The sequence below is a fragment of the Ictalurus punctatus genome, chromosome 27 (genome assembly GCF_001660625.3).
Source record: "Ictalurus punctatus breed USDA103 chromosome 27, Coco_2.0, whole genome shotgun sequence".
Lineage (NCBI taxonomy): Eukaryota > Metazoa > Chordata > Actinopteri > Siluriformes > Ictaluridae > Ictalurus > Ictalurus punctatus.
The window spans coordinates 2,856,332-2,881,282 of record NC_030442.2 but is presented as its reverse complement, the minus strand read 5'-3'; the positions used below and the strand labels follow the sequence as shown (position 1 = coordinate 2,881,282).

The window sequence follows — 24,951 nt, the reverse complement described above, 5'->3', positions numbered from 1 at the left end:
TTCTCCTTACATAAAAAAAATCAATAATAAATCCCTTCATCATATCAACAATTACATGTTTTCTTATTTGCTTTAATCAACACCTGGTAAGAATTTGAGAAAACAGCACTGGTTTGTCGTAATGCGTTTTATTTTTTTTTATGTTGTGCAAAAAGTCACGAGATTTGACCAAATTCATCCCCAGTAAAAGGCGTTCGAGTGGTCATGTGTTAGTATAAATTAACGTGTTAACTTTGACAGATTTCAGACTCCATTTTTATGGCGAGATGAGGTTGAACACCGAAGCCCACCCCCTACGGAAATAACACCGATTTTACACCCGTCTGTTTAAATCTTGCCCGGAGGTTACTGCGTGCCAGCACATAAGATAAATGAGATAAAAACAGATGTTTCCTTGTGGTCGCTCTGAAGCAGACGGAATTCTCGTTCTTTAATGTGCGACTGTATGAATCATAGCATGCTGTCGAAAAGAATTTGACCATGAAGCAATTTAACTTTTCACATGTTCAGTTGGTTCAGAAACACTAACGTGGATACAAGTTATACGTGCTTGCCTGTTCTCTCACGGAGAAACGACTCGATCGGTGATCAGCCGACGCTCCATTTTAAAACATCTCACCTAAATGATCCGGATTGTTTTGAAGCAAATGACATTCCCGGTTTCTAGAAGTTCATTTAATTACAAATTCGTTCATTTCCTGGTTTCTAGTTCGTCTTATTTTTTCGGGAAATAAAGACGTTTTCGGCGACGCGTCGTGCCAACGTGCTCGATTACAAACTGGTTTCAGAATAAAACTTTCGTCTAAAACTTATTCGAATGTTATGGGAATGAGATGCTAAGGTCAATACACGACTACAGACTAATTATCTAACAACTTGGCATCAAGTTTAAAAACATGAAGGGTTAGATGATCAAATATGGCATACGAGTGAAGTGAAACATATAATCGATACTTTTACATTCCTCATTTTTATGGTTTACATCTCATTATAGGTGTGGAAAACATTGGCTAGGCTAACTAAAAACATTACACCATCCAACCTTAACGTTACACAGATCTAATTCTAGCTCAATGATCAGTGTGAGAAGTTGAAGCACTCCGGCGTGCAACCGATACGGTTTTATCATCACAAATAGAGTATGATTCTGTCTGGTCGACATACCAGCCTGACCCTCAACGCGGCTGAAATTACCACCGTTCTCAAGAGAGCTTCAGCCGAGCTGGCGTAAACCTAGCCATTTAACCCCAATAGGACTTCACTTTATTTGACCCCAAGCCTGGACCATCCTTCATTTCATTCAATCGAGATTTATCATGTAGAATTTGATATCAGTGATAAAAGTGCGTAACTTACACACTTACAACATAGTCTTTTTTAGTGTTTTTTTTTACTTCTGATGTTTCACCCAGTCTGATTTTCTCCATATTGTCAAAGAACTAGCAGAGGTAGATAGACAAAGAAACTTGTCCAGTTTTATTGCTGAACTCCGACGCTATTGCAGCATGTCGAGATAGCGAAAAAGACTCAAATGTCATGTACACCCAGAGCAGTATTTTTAAAATAGCAGCACACTAAATGTGTCTTTGTAGATTGAGCGATTTTTGTGATATTGATTTGTAAAAAATAATAATAATAACAAAAAATAAGTAAATAAATGCCATAAAAGTAAATGAGCTGACGTTTAGTTTGGGAACCTGGTGTCAAAACCGTGAAAAAATTTCAAGCTGAAACTTTAAATTTCAAGGTTAAAACTGAGGATAAAACTGAGTTAAAATGATCGGCTTGCCCACATTTTTGCATTACCCTCCTGAGCTCATCCTTTCGAAACTTTCTCATAGAGTTTAATTCTCGCAAGTCAAGTTCGTACGGCTTGTACCATCCCGATCCAGGACGATATCCATTTTGTGTATTTCAAAACAAATTCATGAAGGAAAAAAAAAAAAGAGAAGGAAGCACAACATCAACCTTATGATTGAACCATTTTCCCCTTCAACCAAGTATTCGATCAACAATGGATAACACACATTTAAACGCTAAAAACAAAAAGACGCACTGCTTTTTAAATCAGCATCTTAACTGTCTTTCCATGACCGCAAAAACTTGGACAAGCACTCGTGCCTGGCGTTCACGTCTCGGTTAAAATGATTATTCGCTGCATGTAGTTAAAGAAGCCATTTAGTGAAAGCGGCCATTTTGTCAACGTTTGTCACGAAAGCGGATAGAAAGATCAGACTGAAAAGCTCACTTGACTGTTTGTCGAAGGATGTGGATTCAGTTGCTAATTCATTCAAGCGAAGAAACACGAACCCGTCAAGAAAGTTCTCTAAAGATCAAATCCAACGTTACTGAACTCGAGAATAAAAATATTCAGGAAAAAAGAAAAAAAATGAATAAGAGCATACATAATAAAAGTCTTGGGTTGTACTAATAAGGTCAGTTTAGTAATGTCGGCTTTAAACCGTCGAGAACCTTTTTTTTTTCTTTTTTTTTTAAACAGGTTTATGTTTCTTAACTTCTTAAATTAGCAACTGAATCCACATCCTTAAACGGTTGACGTTTAAACAACAAACACGCACTCTGCGCCACTTTCACTGAGGGAAATCAATAAAGGGAGTGTTTTACAGCAGGTCGCTCGTGTCCATCATCACGCTCTTCTTCCTAACGTCTCACGTTTCAGCAGTGCTCTACACCAGCTGGATTGATACCATACACACACACACACACACACACACACACACACACACGCACTCTCTGTTTTTACTTTTTTGGTGTCTGCGTGACACAAAGCTTCTTAAGAGAATGAAAATCAGAAACGTTGTAGAGGCTGAACACGATTCGCTAATAATAACGGAATCGGACGTGGAGGTTTACACAGATATCAGAAACAGAGAAATAAGAGAAGTAGGATTAGAGAATAGAAATAAATGAAAAGTAATTAATAGTAAATTATTTGATTTGATTTTGCAGCATGTATTAAAATATAATCATTGTAACGATTGTATTGTCGTATTGTAATAATTGTAAAGTACGTTTTTTAAAAAAAAAAATAAATAAAAATAAAAAGATTTGCTTGAAAAAAGCCATGCCGTCTCAAAACACGGCAAATGCTCTTTTTTTAAAAATTATTATCGATTATTATTATTTCTCCCCTAAATAGAGAACGTTACAAGATGGCAGACCTTTCGGTGTTTCCAAAATGAAATAAAATCAAATAAATTGGAGGCACAATGCCCAAGAACAAGCCTCCCCCCAAAAAAGGGATATTATTGTAGAACTTAAAAATAATTCGTTCCACATTCCCGGTATACGCAAATAGAGAATGCGTAGATTTAACCATGTGAAGCAGTATTAGAGTATTTCTACTGAAAGTCTGCGAGGGAAACACCCTCAGTATAGCTGATGTGCCGTTGATATACCCAGGATCTATATCTGGACGATCACGTTGGGGAAAAACAAAACAAAACGTCGGATCGGATATTTAAAAATAAATAAATAACGAATGAATGAATTTGAAAGTTTGTAATAAGAAGATTGGAATTGAGTTTTTGTTTTGGAAATTAAAATTCAGTTTAAATAGCTTTTAACAACAACAACAAAAAAAACGGTTTGTTAAGAATTTTATATTAATAACAAATCAGTTCACATCTGTAATAAAAGTTTGTTTAAACAGCAGCATGAACGAATCTTGAGTAGAATTATATCCGCAAATGACCAACGTTCACATTGTTATTGGGAATATTTGAGTAGAATACCTACGTGAAGCTGAGTGGTAGTGTTCCAACACTGACACTCGTTAAACTGACTAAATACGTTTCTACAGCAATCGCTACATAAAATAAGCGAGTGTAGTCGTTTCATTTATGGTAATTTATGCAGATTAATATTGAGTCATGAATCAGAAAAAAAAAACACACATTTTTCCATAGTTAATGTTGAATATATCGACATTCAAACCAACCTCGATCGCTAATTTTTGTAAATTGTTCAAATGTAACGATTAACTTCGACATAAAATCCAAATAAACGTCAGTTTATTTATTCATTATTTATTAAAAAATGCCAGTTTGTGGAACCTTAACTTACAGTGTTACCACATTTATTGTTTGTTTTTTTTTCTCCCCATTTAAGAATTCAGTAACCTTTCATTTTAACAATGTACAAAACAAAACAAAAAAATCCCAGCATGTATCAGAATAATAAACTATATCTTTAAACATAATAAAAGATCATTTTTGATACAACATTGCTATAGATATTGTAAACAAAATTATATATATAAAAAAATAGCCCATAATAATAATAATAATAATAATAATAATAATAATAAGTGTTGAATTCCAGCATTAGCATTATTATTAATGTTACTGCTAAAAGAAAGCGTATAGTATGTTAGTAAGTATTTTAAGACACGTTTTGTGTCTTCGTTTATTAATTTTTTTCTTAAGTACGCTAGCGGCTGACGTGTAGCTACAACTTTGAAATTTGATTTAAAAAAAGTTCAACGTTGATTATTAACTGTACAATAGAAAAGGAGCTGATTTATGTCAATTTTCCTCGAGTCAAAAGTTTGTTTAGGCCACAATTTAACTTCAAACATTGTTAGTTATTTCATAGAGAGCTCTTAAACAGAGAAAACATAATGCCAAAGTAGGTCCAAAGTACGCTTGAGCACATCATCAGTTACACGCGATATCAAACCTGCGCAGTTTTATTACACGTCATTCTGGTATTTATTAGTTCTGCTGTGATGTAAAATTTTTACTCTTTGTCGCACTTCCTGTGTTGAAATATTAACTGGAATTTCAGTACCTTATTTTTAGAGTGAAAAGAAATTGCTGTTCAACCTACTTAATTTTATTTAACATAATACCCTGTGCGTCTTGTACTTAATTTACAGACGTCGACCGATCTCTCAGTCACGTTAAAAAAAAACGTTTAGAATTGTGTGTTGAATTTATCTGTAGTGCATTTAGCAGTTTTAAAAAAAAATTAAGTAGTAATAACAAACTCTAAGAAATGTGCGGCAGTTATAAAATAATTACAAAGTATATATTAGTATGTTACCTGCAAAATTTGTACCATTAATGTTAAATTACTTTGGATTATTTAATTTCGAATATTTTTAAGCAAATGTCAAAGCCGTAATAATTCAATAATAAATAATGCTACACACTTATCACGTAAAACTTTTATCACAAATGTGAAATGTAACTTTGGTAAATTTTCTCAATTACAATACAATTTAAATGATTATTATTAGTAGGCGTAGGCGTAGGCGTAGTATTCAGTATTATATACTAAAATAATAAACAACTCGAGCACCGATTTAAACTTACGGTCTATATAATATATATATATATATATATATATTTTTTTTTACTGTATTTTATTCCATCTCTCTAATGTTCTGAAAATCTTTTTATGCGACAAAACGAAAACAGAATTGAAAACAAACAATGGTGCGAACGCCAAACTGTTTGAAGATGTCTAGTATTATTTACTCTGCCTGAAACGTGTATTAATAAAAGTGGCTACAATGCAAATAATATTCATGAACGCTACATGCTAATTGTTTTGAGTTGCTATTTTAGTTCAAATAAATAGGTATAAATAAAGGAATAAATAAATAAATAAAGCTGAACAGTAAAGCCGAATGTTAAAAATCGCACATGGATAGTCGTGGTATTACGCAGAGTACGATATTTAAAACGTACAGTGAAGAGTTTAGCTCTTTCAAATCCCAGCATTCCTGCGAAATTCATTCGCTCGATAATTTTGCAGCGACTATGTTTTTTGTACATTTTAAACACAACCGTTGTAAACTTAACGCGACTCCCAAAATCTACCACTGGAGATCTTTGCGACTCATATACATACAGCCGGATTCAAAAGCCATCAGGAAAGAGTGCTTGGAATAAAAGTTGCCACCGGTAATCGATTTTATCTTCTGGAATATCTTCCGAGAATAAAAATTTGAGGGAAAAATATCGATTTCCTGTTGGATCATAAAAACGTGACATCACATCATAACGTTTTGGGGAAACGGATCAAAATAAATCACCGGGAGAGATGTTTTAGAGCACGGTTCTACTTCGAGTCCAAAGAGATGCACCCGGATCTCGGAGTTTCTTCATGCGCACACACACATACACACACACACACACACACACTCGCAGCCGCTCCAAAAGCTTCACAACAGGAACTGATAAATTAGCCATGGAGATGAGTGAGGAAGAAAAGCAAGCGCGAATTAGAACGTGCTAAACCGCACACCTCTCTGACCGATTCACCGAGACCTCGCACACAGCATTCCTTTCACCCGTACGAGCAAAAGCAGTCAAAGAACAACGACTGACCTGAGCGCTAGACGTCTACTAGGTTCTTGGCACACGCTTCTCCTTACTGTGACCTCCACTTACCACACACACACACACACACACACACACACTGTGAGCACTCATAGCTGCTTTGGCGAGTCTGTGTGCGTGACTGACTCTAGCAGGGTGCTTTACAAGCGCATGACGGGCTGCGAAATGCCACGAGTGCTTAGCAAAGTCCAGGGACGAGCACAAAGCCAAAACCAAAGCTAGGCACCTTTGTGAAATATAGCAATAAATTCAAAAATATTTTTGGTAATAATATAATAATTTCAGATGTAAAATTTGATGTTACATTTCTGAGGCTGAGTGTTTCAATGTGCAGCAGTGGTACATTTTCATAGCACAAGAATGCCTAGTTTTTATTATTATTATTATTATTATTATTATTATTATTTATTTATTTACCTTTTTTTTTTTTTTTTTAACCACCACTACTGGATTTTTTTTTACAACCGTTCTTACGTTACACAACATTCCATTTTTGCTGCACTTAAAAGTAGGAAAAACACGTTTTTTTTAACGTGTTTTAAAATTGAAAAAAAAATCAAAAAAAAAAAAAATCGCACGATTGGTCTGAAAACGAAAAAGTGGACTAAAATCTAAAAGAATACTGAGAGCACTGTAAACGTGACGAGAATACTGGAAATCCACCGCGATAACGGTACCGTATCATCAGGATCGCGACGCTGATGAAACGCGCTCCTCGGGAGGAGTGGCCGTTCCGCAGAATTAACGGGAACGCCTTGTCCGAACGCAACACGTCATACGAGAGACATCAGAAGACGGCTGTTCTTATACCGTTTCCTGAAAGGAACCGTAGGGGTTGTGCGGCCATTTTGAAGCGTCCGCGATATGGACGTTTGGGGCGTCAGACGTCCGTCCTGTTCCCGGCTGATCGGAGCGGAATCCGACGTGGTGTCCTGCATGTGCCTCACGAGCCGATGTGCTGAGATGCCTTTCTGCTCGGCACGGCTGTAAAGAGTGCTTGCTTGAGTTCCCGTACCCTGGCGCAATCGTCAACAACAAGGCGTTGTGTGACTGATGAACCAGCTTGATTTTTGCCTCTATGATGACAGAAAGAAATCCAAGACCCCACTGGGTCAGCTTCAGAGATTATCCACTGGTTTATAATTCTGTTCTGAGCGTCCGTTACACGTCGACTGATACAATCCAAACTAGACTTCCGTCTAGACTTTTTGCACTGACTGGCAGTGTTCAGACCTGATCGTCTTTTCCACTCGTCCCCCTCGCCATTCCGTCTGACTGTCACTAAACATCTGCTCTTGTTTTTCCATGTCCATATTTTACTGGCAGCAGCAATGTGTCTCGCTTACACATGAGCGATAAGGGCAATTTGTGAGCGGTGGTCTGCACACAAGCGAAAACGAATTCATTCTCGACGGACTCTCCTCGCTCCAGGAGGTAAATACGACACTCGGAAGTTCGTTCATTCATCTACAGTGAGCACTTTATCAGGGTCAGGGTCTACAGCCTATTATGGGAACACTGGGCGGGAGGCGGGAATACACCTCGGATGGGCTATCAAGGCACCATGCATATACACACACACCTACAGGCGTTTTTGTGGAACCGATCCACCTCACCAGCACGTTTTTGGGAGGTGGAAGGAAACCAGACAACCCACGCGGACATGCGGAGACAGTAACCCCAGGTCAAACCGTAGAAGCTACACTGTCTACAGTCTGTTTATTTTCGCGCCGGCGCTACGAAACTAGCGTAATAACGGAAACGTGTGAATTATGAATGATCATTTCACCTTAAAACTTTAGGCCACGCCTCCTGAGTCTAACTACGTGCCAAGTCATTTCTTTCTTTCTTTCGTGACAGTTTTGCGACATCCTTTGCTCAGTGTTTACACATACAGAGCATCATACCTCTAGTAAACAAAATATATATATTTTTTTAACAAATTACCGGTTTCATACACTTTCCATCACATTCCTGAAGGTTTCCATTAGGGATCTTCTACTCGCTGGTGGATAAACTATCCCTAGAACCCGACGAGGCTTTCTTTACCTTGTAGACGATTATAATCAGAAGGAAATTCGATCATCAGGAAGCACCTGAAACATGTCAGGAATTGTTTTTAATCGCTTTCTCAGCACAGAAATTGTCGGTTTTAAAATTTTTTTTTTTTTAAATGTTACGAAACCCAACCAAAAACACGCATTTTTAACCGAACTAGATCTTTCATTTTACTACGTTTTATATTCGTATAGTATAGCTTTCGAACTGCGTTAAACTTCAAGAAACGGAAGCGATTCAGTACTGTAGAATTCGAAAATCCGTGGAAGAGATGAACAAGCTAAATCGAAACGCGAAGATTTAACGGACTTACTGGCAACTCGTGTAATTGTTTCCGTCCGATTCGAATGCTAGTATTGCGGAAAACTGTAATAAAACACTTGATCGTTTTGGACTCGCAGTGTATGGTTAATATTTATTACCCAAGGCTATTAACCTGTATTAAACATACCGGGATATTTCGCTACGGCGATGTACGGTACGAGCGTAAAAAAATATATCAAATTATTTCACGCTTAAGTATACGGTGTAGAAAGAGCTCTCTGCTTCACTCAAATCTAAAATGTCACATTTGTTGCATCGGCATGACGTTCTTCAAAATACGTCCATTTAAACTGCGGACAGAGTGCATCCGAAAGTCCTTACTGCCTGTCGTCGATTCCTAATCCACGCGGCCATTAAACACACATTAGGCTTACGGTCGGTGTTTAGCAGCTGGTTTAAATATTTCAGAATCGAAACACACACACACACACACACACACACACTGGCAGAACTAACCGTACATTCTATAATACATAGACTGAGAAAAAGTCTCTTTTTACGCACCGGTTACAAAACACACACGCGTACGCATCACCGGATACGCCTCGCTCGGTTTATAGTTGAAAACACGCACGATACGTCGTGCCAGCAAAACCGTTTAAAGATAAATAAATAATTAATTATATCTACAACGACCAGAAAAATACATTACTTTAAACTAAAATGTACTTAAAAATTGTAAAGAATGCATGTAAAGAATTGTAATAAATAAATAAATAAATAATTCTTTAAAAAATACGTTTCACAATTTTAAAGTACAAAAATTTTTTCGAAAAGTTCGAAACTCATCCTAGGAAAGTGCATCGTGACAATTTCTCACGTTGGTATTTTTTTTTTTTTTTACCAACGGCATTTTTTTTGTTTATTTAAAAAAATATATTTATAAAAGACGTATATAAAATCAAGTTTCACGTGCGAGATTTTTGAACATTTTTACACTTGTTTAATAAAACGTTTTCACGATAGTCACAATATCTCGAAAAAGTGGCATCATTTATCACAATATTAATATTAATATCATCATCATCATCATATGGTCATATTTAATCTGACCCGAATCCAACTTTAGCTCTTTGAACTATGGAAGTCTTGCATGAAATCCGTCCGAATGTCCCGTTCAGACACCGGTTGCGTTTTCTGATGTCGTAAGCTTCCGACGGTTAACACGCACGGATAATCTGATATATGATATGATAATATTCCGCGTGAAGGGGTTTTTGTAGGTTTTCCTTATACACATTTAGGCGAACAGGCAAAAACAAGGATCATGGAAGGATGTCACGACTTGGAGCATAACGTGACCGCACTTTAAATATACTTCACACCATTTTTCATGGTTCTACTAATGAGTCACCGCCATGTGCACGTCAATATAGCGCCGCTTGTGATTTTTGTCAATATCTTGAATCCTATTGGTTGAAATTTTGTACTTTTTCCTATTTTGAGGACCTTATAAGAAAAAAAACAAAAACAAGATAGAAAACAAGCTTATGTTTACACCGAATTTCAGGTGGTTGGGGATAATATTTCTGGAGATATTAATCCCTAAACATGGCTTCTTAGATATATATATATATATTTTTTTCAATATAATATCCGAGTCATGCATCAACGACCTTGTCCGAGTTGACTCTGAATGAGCCGAACGATACTAAAAGCACGTCCATGTCCACTAGATGGAGCTCAGAGATTTTTCATCCTTCACACAGCATTTGAGAGCAGTGCAGCATGGGAAACGAAAGCCCCCAGGTTCTAGCACCTCAGCACAAAATAAAACATGGTTGGAACAGCTTTACACCAACAAGCTATAAGTCATCGATTAACAAGCGTGTCATGTCGATGAGCGGCTCTGGATCAGCTGCTCGCTGTGTGACCTGGGTAGGGGAGGTGGTGATTTACAGCAAGCTGAACTCCACCCAACTCACAACACACTCGGTCCAAATTCACCCGGCGTAGGACGGCGTTTTGTTTTGTCCGCGATTACGATTGTTTATTTATTAATGACTCGCTTCTTGATCAGTTTATATGTGCGTCGTTCGCTCAGATTACCGCCGTTATAGAAGATGAATCCGAGCGATCAGGAAATCCTCAGCTCTGTGCTCCGAGTGGATCCTGGCGTCATGCTATAAACGCTTCGGCAACCATCCCCAAGCTCACGTCTCTACCGTACAGATTAGACTTCGAAGCTGCTTCGTTCTTTCAAAAGTAAAGCCAAGAAACCGAGTTCTTGAAAGTCTGCTAAGTCGGAAAAGTCGCTGAAGAAAAACCGATGCGGTTTCATGGCATATGGAAATTGGCGTAAATACCCAGGATGCACCGCACACGGATGACTCTGAGGAACCGTGGCGTAGGCTGAAGCAACGGCCCTGGCGGTCAGTAAGAAGAGCTCGACGCTGTACACCCTGCTCGCTGACGGTACGTGTCAATGAGCTCTGGAGCACATGGAGCGATGAAGGTGCCAGGTTTCTGGCTCCGTTGTTGTTTGGCTCGATGTTTGGCCTGGCGCCGATAAATTAACCTAGCCGGCACGTCTCACCATGATCTGCGGTCAGAGCTGGCATGTAAATACAAACTCACACCCTCCAATCTGCTATTCTCTCTCTCTCTCTCTGTCTCTATTGGCGATGAGATTTATTCTGACAATTTCATCTCCCTGTAAAGAATATTAACAGCACGTCCCAGTGGTACTGTTCTGAAATAGATTCATATGGACCATTAAACTTTCTTAGCTTTGGCGCCATGTTGGATCGGATTCTTGGACTGGACTCGCTTGGGTTTCAAAGTCGTTATAGATCTTAGAATGCAGCATAATCACCATCATCTGATCTGGATGAAGAGCTCAAGAGCCCTCGGCTCTCGAGTTGCTTACTGACGACTTGAACATACTCTCTATAATATCTGTAGCTTCATGGCGTTGGGAAACGCAAACCTGTTCAATAATAGTAATCATTTCATTTGAATTAAAAAAAAAAAACGTAGCCTTGACACTGAAACCGTCAGACAGTTTGGACCCTTTGGGCGCTCCGTATGCCTTCGGTTTCATCCAGAGTGACGCTGTAATGGCATCCAGCGCCCGAGTAAGTAGCGTTTTACCATCTGTCAGCACTATTCGACTTTGACCAATCAGCTTGCGGCTCTGCCCAGCAACGTGCTGTCGTCGGCCAATCGGTTCACGGCGCCTCGTCCACCTGCTCCTCGGCCCACACATGGAAAACTATGCCTGCGCATATGCCTGTTCCCCTCCCTGCCCCCTCAGCGGCTCGCTGAAAGCGATAGCGCCCTGGCTCGTGTACTTAAACGGAATCTGCGGAAAATCGGAATATCGAGTTTGCTCGATCTCGCGTTAAGGCCCGCGATCGCAAATAAATACATAAATAAATAAATAAATCATGGAACCCTGGAGGGACTGATAAATGAAGTCGCAATACGTTCGTCTTTTAAGCTCGTGAAATGTTACAATTTTGTACGGAAATATTATTTTCGATGTACAAATACGTATATAAATAAACGTATAATTAAACCACATTTGTTTACATACAACACTACAGTTTTGAAGCAAACGTCCCGACACATATGCATCGTAAAAACGTGACATCGTTTATATTTATGTGCGATTTGTTTTTGAGTTGTTACATTTTGGATTCAACTCAAGGGGACAATAAATTGGTTTATGATTTCTTCTACAACCGTGACGGAAGAATTTATTTATTTTTTAAAAATTAATTAATTAATTAATTTTTAAAAAATCGCAGACTCTTAATCCAAATCATATGGATCCGCGTGTTTCCGTTCCGGACACGACGGAAATCAGTGTGAAAACGGCTTAGACGTGACGTGATCCAGAACCCAGACGAGATGTCTCTGAGAGAGCCAGAAGAGCACGGGGGTTAAGGAATGGACGAAATGTCGGACGTGTCCGTTCACCACTGCAGGAGAAGAGATAGCACCAAGAGGCAGTGACTTGTTTATCTTATCTGTTTGCTATCTTATAAAAATAAAGCGTATTTATTTACTATTTACTCTCATACCTATCCTAGAAGGGTAATCTTACTGTGGATCGACAGCCTTTGGATCTGAAGCGCTTTTCGATATAACTACTCTTTACGACCGTGGCGAGCAGAAAAGCATCTCGATGCAACGAACGTCGAGGCAGATGGGCCACGAGAGCAGGAGAGCACGTCGGGTTGCGTATCTACAAGCTCGTGCGACGTAAACGTGACCCCATTCTGACCCAAATGTAGGCCTCATCGACTAGACCATGTAAGGTTTTCTTCTTAGCGCGAATAGTGTTAGCCAATGTCGCTAACAAGTAAGTTAAAGTTTAAGATTAAGTTTAAGGTCGTTCAAACAACACACCGAACAAACGAAATCCAATTCACATTTCCGTCTTCAAACGTTAGACCACGCTTTCTTTCCTACCCGAGTGTGTGTGTGTGTGTGTGTGTGGGGGGCACCGAACTACAGTATGTGCTGAGGAAGAAAGCGATGGACCGTTTTTAGCTCCTCGACGTCCGTATTTATAGCTAACGGCGTGTCGTACGGTGTCGGAAACCACATGAACAAGCGTGTTAGGGACACCGAACAACCCGATACGCGTCGAGATAAGTGCGTGATGATTTACGCGTGCGGTTTGCACGACGTTAACGTGCAGGCTGTAAGGTCGCTAGCTACTCCAGCCTCGGAAACTAAAACGAAGCCTCGAGGTCACGACGACGCCGGGTGCGTCGTGTGTCGGTTCCAGTCTGGGGCTGAGCTGTTGCGCTTCAGGTTTAATTTAGCTCTCTGGTGAAGTGGAGTTCCGAGGTTATCTAACGGAGCGAATGCAGAGGAGAAGAGGCACTGCTCTGTGTCTGCTCGCGGAAGCCTGATGACAGCTGGATCTGGCTTTCCCTGTGCACACACACACACACACACACACACACATACCTCTCACACACCACACGCACGTGCTGTCTAGAGACAATGAGTACGAGGTTAAATATGTAACATGGGTCCAATTAGTTAATACGAGCTGCTCTTCCCACTGGGCCCGTCGATTATCGACTACACCGAATGAACCAGTGAGAGTGTGTACACGGGGGTAACGATCGACCGTGTACTGCGCGTTTACAATTTGACGACCAGAGTTCATCCGTTAGAGCAATACAAACACTTTCCCTTGGTCTAAAAAGAGGAGAGCCAGAGTGGATGCACAGCCAAGCCTCTGAGCACTGTGTGTGTGTGTGTGTGTGTGTGTGTGAGATTAGAGAGCCCAGGGGAGAGGAGAGATATAGACATAGATCTTCACTGCCAGCCACAGCCACAAGCCTTGTCATTACTCCGTCGTCTGCACCATTAGCTACGGCACCATGGACCCCCTCCTCCTCCGAGACAACACGCCGCTCAGATAAGAGTGTGAGCAGCATGACACATAGACACACACACAGCGCTAATGATAATGATGATAGTAATACTTCCAGAGGGAGGAAATCAAATCAAATCAAACGCACCTCTCGCTGTTGATAACTTCTTGTGTTACCGTTTAACACTTTACCCATTCTTTCAGTTTTAGTCATCGCCTATTTTTACACCATTAATCTACGTCTCTCGTGACAGCTAGCGATCCAGGAAGGATTCCTCTGGGACGAGGGCACGTTTTCAAACTCACAACCGACTCTATGGGCTCGGAGGAGAGCGCTATTACGAACGGTATGGACAGCCGGGCTCGACGGGAGAGCCACTGTTAACGACAGTCGAGGTTGTGTAAGCTTTTTAATAGGTAGTTGACTCCTACAGGTAATGAAAAGGATCACAGCGAGCTGCTCCGCGACAGGGGTGTGGCAAAAAGCCGAGGGTGGAAACAATCGCAAGAAAAATATTCTCCGGTTTTAAAGTGGGTGGACTGGATTACGGGTGCTACACAGAGCTGTATCCGGAGTCCGTTCAGTGTGTCATCTAGAGTTACGCAAGACTCTTTCGGATCCCTGTGGTGATGGCTAAGCGCATCTGACCCACTTCTGTAAGTGTGTGTGTGTGTTTTGATGTTATGCAAGGTGAGTTGTAGGAGGGCATGAGTCACCCGGTTTCAAAACTACTGTATGAGTCACCAGTGTCACTCTGTGTCCCAGTATTCACACCTGGAGCTCTGGAAGGAGCGTGAGCAGAATAAATACCACCTAGGTAATGATGGTATAATTTAGTGGAAGCAAAAGTCGATCAAAAGTCCGCTAAAACTGTAGCCTAAACAGATCAGGCTAGTCCACAAACAACCCATAATACACAAGGAACGACTCGAACTGGACCTACAGCGTGTTAAACTGTCAAACAATTGCAAGAAAGTGCAAACAAGGTGCCGATTGGAAAACTGCAGCAAAAGCGACCCAAATGTAACTAAAAAACCAAAGCTGCACCGAAAACAACCCAAACTGCACCAGGAACGACCTCAAATTGTACCAACATTAAGGCAAACTGCACCAAAACTACATCAAAAACAACCCAAACTACACCATAACCCAGAACACCATAAACAACCCAAACTACACCATAACCCAAAACACCATAAACAACCCAAACTACACCATAACCCAAAACACCATAAACAACCCAAACTACACTATAACCCAAAACACCATAAACAACCCAAACTACACCATAACCCAAAACACCATAAACAACCCAAACTATACCATAACCCAAAACACCATAAACAACCCAAACTACACTATAACCCAAAACACCATAAACAACCCAAACTACACTATAACCCAGAACACCATAAACAACCCAAACTACACTATAACCCAAAACACCATAAACAACCCAAACTACACCATAACCCAAAACACCATAAACAACCCAAACTACACTATAACCCAAAACACCATAAACAACCCAAACTACACCAACACTATCCACACTATACTAAGATTGCACCAAAACCCACCTGAACTGCACCAGAAACAACCCTAACTACATTAAAAGCCCCACCAAAACTACACCAAAAACAACCCAAACTGCACCAAAACCAACCCAAACTGCACCAACAGCCCAACCAGCACCAAAACCAACCCAAACTGCACCCAAAACAACCCGAACTGCACCAAGAACACCTCAAACTACACTAAGAATACATCAAACTGCACCAGGAACCCAATCTGCCCCAAGAAAGACCCAAACTACACCAAGACCGTGCAGTGAACTCCAAAAACGCCCCCAGAACACGGGGAACAATTCAATCTGCACAAGGTACACATAAAGACTGTGGTCAAATACGGCAAACTACCTCACGCCACGGTAAATAACTTCAACCGCACTCAAAACATCCCAAAACACTACTAAAAACCACACTTAAAAACACCTCACGCCATGCCAAGCTCAAAGTAAAACACTTTCACTTTGAAATTTCTAGCTGCTTTTATTTTTGGTAGAACTTCCACTAACTGATTACATAACACCGTAAAGTTACAAAGATCAAACACTACAGTCCTGTCCTCTACTGGCTCACAGTACGCCATGAATCAAAAGTAACCGCTTACATCAACAAATGCTTCTTTCACACTCCGCGTCCTTTCCCCTTCAGTGATTTCATCGTTCTGCTGGGAAAGGCGGCTCCGCTATTGCCGTCGCAACGGGGCAACAATTGTAAATGCTACTGCTGAACCGTAAATGTTGGCACCTCTGCATGAACAACCCATCAGTAATGTTAACAAAGTAATAAAGTGGTTAATGAAACACACTTACCTGCAGTGACCGTTTATTCAACCGATGAGTAAAAATTAGCAAAGGTTATATTACGGTATGTTAAATATTGTCAGTGGAAGGAACCTTTATGTAAAGTGCTACCCTATTTACATCAGAACCCACTTCCACTTACTAACTGAAGGAATCCCAACTCCTAGACCATGTTTATCAGGTGCCCAGTACTGAGAGCTGATAAAGAACTTGTTACGCTTCTCCGACCAGAAAGCAACACCGTCCCGAAACTCGATCCGAGTCCTGATCCTTTCTGAAGGATTCTCACCGTCCTTTGTTTCGCATAAACAAAATCGAAGCGGCCATTAATTCAATGGCTAATACGGTGAGGAGTTTTTGGCACGCCTGGTCGGTTTTAGATTACAGAAAGGTGATCCCAAGTGTGAGAGAAGGGCACGCTGTTAGAGGTCCTGTAAAGCCCTCGTAAAGCTAAGCTTATCTGTCACCACCAGAAGACGCTGAATTCGTTAAGGAAAAATCTCATTTCAACCAGCAACCGTCGAGTTCAGGGAAGAACACGTCGTAGTTTCGGAACGCGTTTCCACAGACATACGTTTTTGATATTTGAGTGACTGCGATTTGATGTTCTTTAAACAAAACGTCAGCCTCGTTTGATTCAAAACAGTAGGGACGTTAACGCGTAACGCGTAGAGGGTACTAATACGTTATCGTTTCAGCTGATACACAGGGGCAGCCCCATATAAACGGATTTTAAAAAACGTTGATATGCTGAAGTTTTCTATAAGGAGACGTTTAATTATTTAGCATTTATGGAAGGAGTCTCCAGTTTCAGAGGTAACAGTCTGATGTAAAGCTGTACCGGACACCTTTTTTGTGGTTTCTCAGCTGCATTTTTAATCTTATTAACGTCAAGAAGAAGAAACTCAGACTCCACCTACATGTGAGTTCGGAGTATCCCTGGAAGCCTGGGAGATGACAACAGAAGTACGTAAGAGTGCTGACACCAGTGCATTATTGGAAATTATTTCTGTCATTTATCTAACTGCCACCAGAGGTGGAAGTCTTGGCACCAATTGATCCATTTTCAACTGTCAACAAGTCAACAAAATGTTGCCAGCCTGTGGTCACCCGGCGTGTGGGTCATGGCCAAGCCGGGTGGGGTCATGTGACTGAGAGAAAATACATGGGGTAAAATGTCAGGAATTGCTGGACATTAACGTTGATGCAGGGGCTGAAATCTAAAATTATAAACAGTGATTTGTAAAATTATATATTAACCCCCCCACCCCCCAGCCTCCTGTTGGCCAACGAATGCAGCACTGATACTTGGGAAAATTTATGAAGAGGACACCTGGCAGAGAGTTGTGGGAGGCTTCAAGAGGCCAGTGACAGGCAAGTTCAGTTTCACCAAAGAACCGAGATGCCTCTATATGGGGGAAAAGAACGGGGTCAAGCATGGTGACAGGGTGTCGTTTCTGTAGCATAAATACCTCGCAAATCATCTCCAGCTTGAGGCGTGTCAGGAGCCGAGAGGCGCGGGAACAGACTGTACCGACCTGTGAATTTGTGGCCTGCTACTTCACACTTCTTTCACCAACAAACAATCGACAAACGCCAATAACACCAACAGTAGAGGAGAGCCCAGAAATTCTGAAAAATGTTGTTTTTGTCGGTGTGAGCTGAACTTTCAAAATAAATAAATAAATAAATAAATAAGATGGACACTAAGTCCATCTTCGTGGCCGAAGTTGTTATTCTAACACCATTACATCAATTAATGTTCATGTTCAGGTACAGTCCTGTTATTGCTCCATAAATCCAAAATCATACACCCATGTTTTCAATCAATCCATCATCAGCGTCTCTCCGTGCATTTACTAATCCCCCGGCTTTACTTTACGGTCTTGTCCCTGTTTTTTTTTTTGGGGGGGTTGACTGGCAGGGGGACTACTCTCCTGACCTGGGAGCTGTTTTCTCCACACGCGCTTCTTTGGTTTCAGCTCGAGAACCCCTCCCTCGGGAACGGACTCGGATATCGCTCGCGAAGGACGGAGAGACAGGTTTGTAGCAGTGGCTCGCGATAACAAAGTGACAGTTACAAGGCTAGAGATGAGTCTGTTAAGAAACGGGAACGCGTCGGCCTTTAACCGCTACTGAAGAATCGTAGCCTTCACAGGACTGACAGCGGCGTGGAAGTACTCCATTTCGCCAGCTAGCCCACTGTTCTCTAGAACAAATAGAGTATGCCCCCCCCCTCACCCCCCACCGGTGAGTCTTGCTCTACAGTAGAAGCAGCAGTAAACACGGTTCAATATTCTTGGCTCGGCATCTTCCCGCAAATTCTATTCCATTTTCCTTCAAATACCTTTCAGTCCTTTACGGCTCCCTCTTTTAGCGTAAAATCGCAGAGGGCTGAGATGCTTGGCGCCCCCGTTAAAACCTGTGTGATCCAGAGGAACTCTTTTCCAGGGGCTGGGAACGGTGGAAAACGCAATAAAAGGACAGCGAGACAAATAGTCAGGAAGCATATGGGATTTCATGGTTTAAACTACTGGGTTTTATGTCCAGGCATACCAGAGGCTTCAGAGAGGTGAGCACAACCACTTGTCCAAACACCGTCCAGCCAATCCTGAGCGAGCTAGCGAATCGCGAGAACTTAGACACACACACACACACACACACACACACACACAGTGTCTATAACCTTTATGTTAGAAACATAATATGGAAACTCTTCACAGAACTCCATCAAATCCATCGCACATGACCCGTCAGCGAGACCCGATCCGGAAATCGCTCATTTCGAACGACGTTCCGAAAATAAATAAATAAATAAATGAATTTTGGATAAAAAGATCAATCAGATCGTTATCGCCTTCTCGCTTAGCCGTGACGCGAGCCGCATGATTGCCGTCAGCTCTCCGGAGAACTCTCTGAGAATCTGAATACCGCACGGGTGCCAAAAAAAAACAAACAGACAATACGACACACACACACACACACACACACACACACACACACACACACACACACAGAGAGAGCGCTGGAATCCCGTTCTTTATGTAAGGATGATGTAGCTTCATGTGTTGAACCATTTTACAGCAAAACACGAGGTGAGAACGGAAGTCGGATACGATTCGAAAAAAGCGTGTGAGCAATCGCTCTAAAACAGAAAACGGAGCATCGACGGTGGGATTAACGGAAGAATGACCGTACACCGGCGTACAGAGACGCGGCTGAGACGACGACGACGACGAAACGATTTGCTGCACATTCTATGTGACCAAAAAAAAAAAAAAAAAGGTCTTTGTCCTTGCGTGCTTGCTTTAACGAGACACAGCTGTGGTGTTTTGTTTTTTCCCCCCCGTGTTGTCTCTTGTAGTGAGCGCACGACGAGAGACAAACCGGCGGTGACATCACAGGATCACACACTACGGGACACAATAAATGCCCAGCTGGTCCGAGCTTTATCCGGAGCATGTGTAGCGTCACTGATCGCATTCCCACCACAAACCAGATCTCGTGCATTGAAAGCGGGATGTCTTTGAAGTGACGAGAATCTTCGTGAGCTCAGCTGTTCCTCGAGTCTCGTTCTCACGTCTGTTGAGCGTCAATATAAAAAAATAATCATTAAATAAATCTATGGGAGAATGGGATGATGAGGAGTAAGAAGGGGTGTGATGTCAGGGATGTGTGTGTGTGTGTGTGTGTGTGGTGTTACTGGGTGCCATGCAGAATGCACGTGCTAAAAATAACCAGGTGATACCATGACCCCGTTTCTTTTCACTTATTGGCTGGAGATGCGTGCGACACTGAAATGATAAATCGCACGTATACGTAATATAGTTGTTGTCACACACACACACTTTCGCCAATCATATTTATTCTCCACCGTTAAGACTTGTTACTATAGAAACCATACCACCGTCCGAGCACCCGGATTCGGGGAATGAACCAGCACCCCACCATGAATCCCTTCTCTTCGGAGTTTACCCAGACGCCCTTTAACCGGCCGTGTATCTTCGTGACAGCGCGGCGGCGTCCGCGGCCGCTCCGCTCCGTACAGCTTATCACACATAATATAATCTCCTTCACGCCATGCGCAGGCCTTGGAAAAGGTCGGGCGAGAAGTAATTAAGACTTGGCTCACGTTTCTGGTTTCGTTTTACGCTCACGTCAGCCGACGCGCGCTCGCGACTCATCCGGGCGTAACCGACGTGATCGCGCGGGAGACGAACGGGGACTTTTCGACGTTTCCCTTTAACTGGAAGATAGATCAGACACGTGGCCTCAGTACGAGTTTACTCCATAACATCGCTCCATTTCTATTCCGGAATTTCACACCGATAGTACTAGTACTCATTCTGTCCAATGTTTCTTCGGTGCTTGGACCCCCTGGATATCACCACTTTCTTATCAACGTGACCCGCAGGATCGACGCTTCCTGCGTTCTCGTCGGTTCGTTTCGCGACGTCGTGACGCGTCACGTCCGCGATGATTTTAACGTTTCGATATGACGTAGCAAAGCGTGTGTGTGTGGGAACTGGGAAATAAAGTGTAGCCTGCTAGACATATTTAACGATCGATTATCATTTTATTTTCGGTTTGCAGTCCTGCGTTCAATTTTGGATTATTTGAGGAGAGCTTTTTCACGAAATCAGATAAGTACACACTAGTAACACATCTAGTAACTAACTAGTAACCGATTAACGGCATCTTCGCCTCCAAGAACATCACAGTATTTTTTAAAAATTATTATTATCAAGGCTTTTTTTTGTGTGTGTTGAAATAATTGAGATTATCGTCTTGTTCAGTCGCACGGACACATTAAAACAGCTTTCGGTACTCCCCGAAAAAAAAAAAAAAAAAAAACCCCACTGCAGCCATAAACATTAAGATTAAGCCCAGTTGCTTTTGCATGTCAAGGCAGTAATGAACACTTTCCGGGCAGCGACACTAAATCAGTTAACATCCAAAAGGCGCACACACTTGGGGAAAGTTAAGACCCACCGCAAATAGGCTGTTGGTAGTTGACAGCAGCTGAAGCCAAAGTCTTACACCTTTTCGCCATGTCAATGCGAGGAATCTCAATTTGACAAGAACGTCGTCGTCGTCGTCGTTTTTTTGGCAGAAACCGTGAGCAAAGCAAGCAGAGATACTTTCGAAAATAGAAGCTTGAACTTCCATCGGCTAGAAACTTCCGAGTCGAGTAAGCGAACGGGATGAACACATCCGTCATCTGCAGGCTTCCATTTTAAAAGGGTGGGATTCTCGAATCAGGTTGGTCAGAAGGTGCTGAAGCATTTTCTAGAACAGCGGCTCGGACGGTAGCGCGTGACCGTATTAACCCGCTCGATCGAGGTTTACTTCATTAGAAAGACCGATAACAAACCGACTTTTTCCTCTTCTCCTTCTCGGAGGATGTATAACCGCTGATATGTAAGGAAACGTTTATTTAACCTTCACGGCGTGAGGGCGTACTTCATTTTCACCCGAATACTCCACAGGACAGTGCCGCAGAGAGTGTTGACGATCAACTCGCACGGCCGCTCAGAAGTTTGCGAACCCCTGGAGCGAATATCACTCAAACACGCTTACAAACTAGGAAATAAAATTTTTTAAAAAAACAACAAAAAAAAAAAACGTAGCCCTTATCTATAACATAGCATGGACTTTTTGATTGATTTATTTATTTATTTTTAATAGAATTTTTAAAAAAAATTTACAATTCACAGTCTCCACAGCTTTTCGGGCTCGGGGATGAACTTGAACGTGAATGTTTTGAACCTCTGGAATATTTCAGCTTTATTTTCTTCAGTCGAGGATCACGATTATCGCCACAGCGGGAGTTCTTGCTAACATTCCTCATTCCGTGAGACGTGTAATATAATAAACTTCATTCCCCGAGTCGTTAACCCGGTTCGTTTTGTTTTTTTTTTCGAATTTGATCGAAAATATCGGATTTTATATCGGAGATTTGGTGGTGTCTGATTAATTTTTTGGGATTTTTTTGTTTGTTTGTTTGTTTTTCTTCGAAAAAAAAAAAACAAGTCAGCATTAAACCGTTAAAGTCTTTCGATGATGTATTTTGTATGTTTTTAAAAAGGCAGCTGTACAACGACGGTGTAAAAGCGATAGTACGATTAAAAAAATGAAGATGAAGACATTAGAAATGTGAATAAGAGTTTAAAAAAAACAAACAAACAACGGAACGGGATGTAAGGGATTTTGTCCTGCCATCTTACATCCCGTATTCGGAAAGCATTTCCTACTGAATTCATCTTCAGTAGTAAGCGCTCGGCCAGGGTGGATCCCGGGTCTATCCCAGGAGTACGAGCGTGAGGCGGGAACACGCCCGGGGACGGGACGCCAGGGTATCATAACAAAAATCACAGTTTAGACGCCAGTCCACCTACCAGCACGTTTATTTTTTGTGGACGTGGGAGGAAACCGGAGATCCCGGAGCAACACTGAGGACGTGTGGCAGAGAGAGAGAGAGAGAGAGAGAGAGAGAGAGAGAGAGAGAGAGAGAGAGAGAGAGAGAAACCCGAAGCTGGAGAGCTCTGAGGCGCTTAATAGATAATACATAATCTCCACTGACCAGAGCGCAAACTCCTCTATTTTTAAATGCAAGTGTAATAAAGGCTGCTGTGTTTTATTACGAAACACTTTACAGTTATTCCGGAACGTTATTCAAACCAACGCCGATCTGATTCAAAGTTGATTAATCATCGATGACTTATCAAGGGGATTTTATTGCGTTTAAATCCCAAATATGCAAAAGTCTTAATTTTTTCTTTCCTCCACTTTTTTCTTCTTCTTTCATTTCCTGTGGATATTCAAGCTGTTTCGCGTAGTTAAAAAAAACGAAACGGTGAAAGAGACCGAGGAAGACCTAGCGTAGAATAAATTCATATCGCGTTCGCGTTCCTACTAAAATTCTCGTCATTCAGCGTGATGGAACAGTAATTCGTTTATTTATTTATTTATTAATTTTATTTAATTATTGTTGTTGTTTTTTTTTAGTTCAATATGGTCGCACTATTAAACTAAAGGGCATCCCAATAGTATTAACCCTCCGTTTTATTTCTAAAGAAGGGAATTTAATAAACACTCCAGGAGAGCAGATAACACACGTGGAAAGCGTGAAATTGAATTTCTGGCCGTATTCACGTATCACTTTTTTTTTTTTTTGAGCTGGCAGTAGATACTATTTCGAACGAAGTCTTGAGTAGTCAATCGGTGTCAATGTTTTTAAAATTAAAATGTTTTTTTATTTTAAATAAATAAATAAATTTCCCTTACTTCTGGAGGTGCTCGAATGAAGGCGCCGAGTCCACCGGGCCTGTTCCTTGCTGTTTGCTTTGCCCATTCTCAAAAACGTTCTTGTCCCAAGCTTGTTTCATGCTAGGAAATCACTTTCCACCTGTAGAACAAGAACTCGGATAAGAAATACCGACAGGAGAAGCTTCCCTATATGGTGCCCGAGCGGAGTGGGATTCCCGTCCCACTGAAGTCTGCTTTAGCCGCCTGCTCGCTGTGGCAGGTTTTTGGGTTTGTCTTTTTTTTTTCTTTCCCCCCCTCGCTTTAACTTTAAAGAGTCCAGCAAGTTGAAGGAACCGGCCAAAGCACACGCTATACTCATAAACGTGGAACGCCGACTAAGAGGATATGACAGGAAGCAGGAGTTGAAAGTCTCTTGGCCGATTGGGAGTCCTGGATAGGACAAAGGGGGGGATTGATCCCCCTCTTCCAGCCCTCCTCATGACCCCTCCTCTCTCGCTCTCTCTCTCTCTCTCGAACAGCGCAGTGGTGAGGAATACCACACGTCCCACGGCCGGTTTTCGTTCTCCTTTCAAGAAAGTGAACAGGAGTGGAGCGGGTATTTCGCCTAAAAGGGTGTGAGGAGTTTTCCGGGGCAAAATGTTCGTTTCGATTGCGTGCGACGACGAGACAGCGCGACTAGATTCTGTGGTGTCCAGATCACAGGGCCGACATTACAAAGGCAGCTTACCTTAAATAATACTGCTAACCCCGGTGCTGGCAGTGTAACGACAGCACTAAAGCTCTGTCTGAGGGTCCACTTTACACCAAGCATGTGCTGATAACACGGCTTTTTATAAACACAATCATTTCCTAATCAAGGTTTCTAATAGCATCTTAATATCATATTTTGATATGATCTGATTCGTCGATCAGAGCAGTCTGAGCGAGTGACGGCTCTCGAGTCCTCGGCTTATCTCGGTTTCCTAGATCGAAACACGCTTGCGAGGAAAAGTCATTGTTTAAAAAGAGTGGGAGGTTCTTAGTAGTTGTCGATCAAACGATTGGGCGGGTATACAATAGGTTAGGTTTAATCCATACGCAGTCACGATCAAGTCCATGACAAAGGCTGAATCAAACAACACAGACACCGGATCCATCACGTCAAGGCGTCAACGCGTAAAGTAGTCTCACAGACTTCTGTCCAAGGTCCACAAGCTAAGAACGAGCCAAATTTACTTTG

The 24,951-nt window shown here is 41.6% G+C and overlaps 1 protein-coding gene across 5 annotated transcripts in view; it reads right to left on the bottom strand.

Moving 5' to 3' along the window:
* rbm20 (RNA binding motif protein 20) overlaps positions 1-24,170 on the bottom strand; it is a 41,039-nt gene extending 16,869 nt beyond the window's left edge. The window contains exon 1 of one of the 5 annotated variants that reach the window (XM_047151511.2): positions 23,751-24,170. In XM_047151511.2, coding sequence (XP_047007467.1) covers positions 23,751-23,851 — 101 coding nt within the window. In that variant the 5' untranslated portion in view covers positions 23,852-24,170. The remainder of the gene's footprint in view (positions 1-23,750) is intronic. The other 4 variants (XM_047151512.2, XM_047151510.2, XM_017458853.3 and 1 more) reach the window with 4 other exon arrangements.
* Positions 24,171-24,951: the final 781 nt, after the last annotated feature.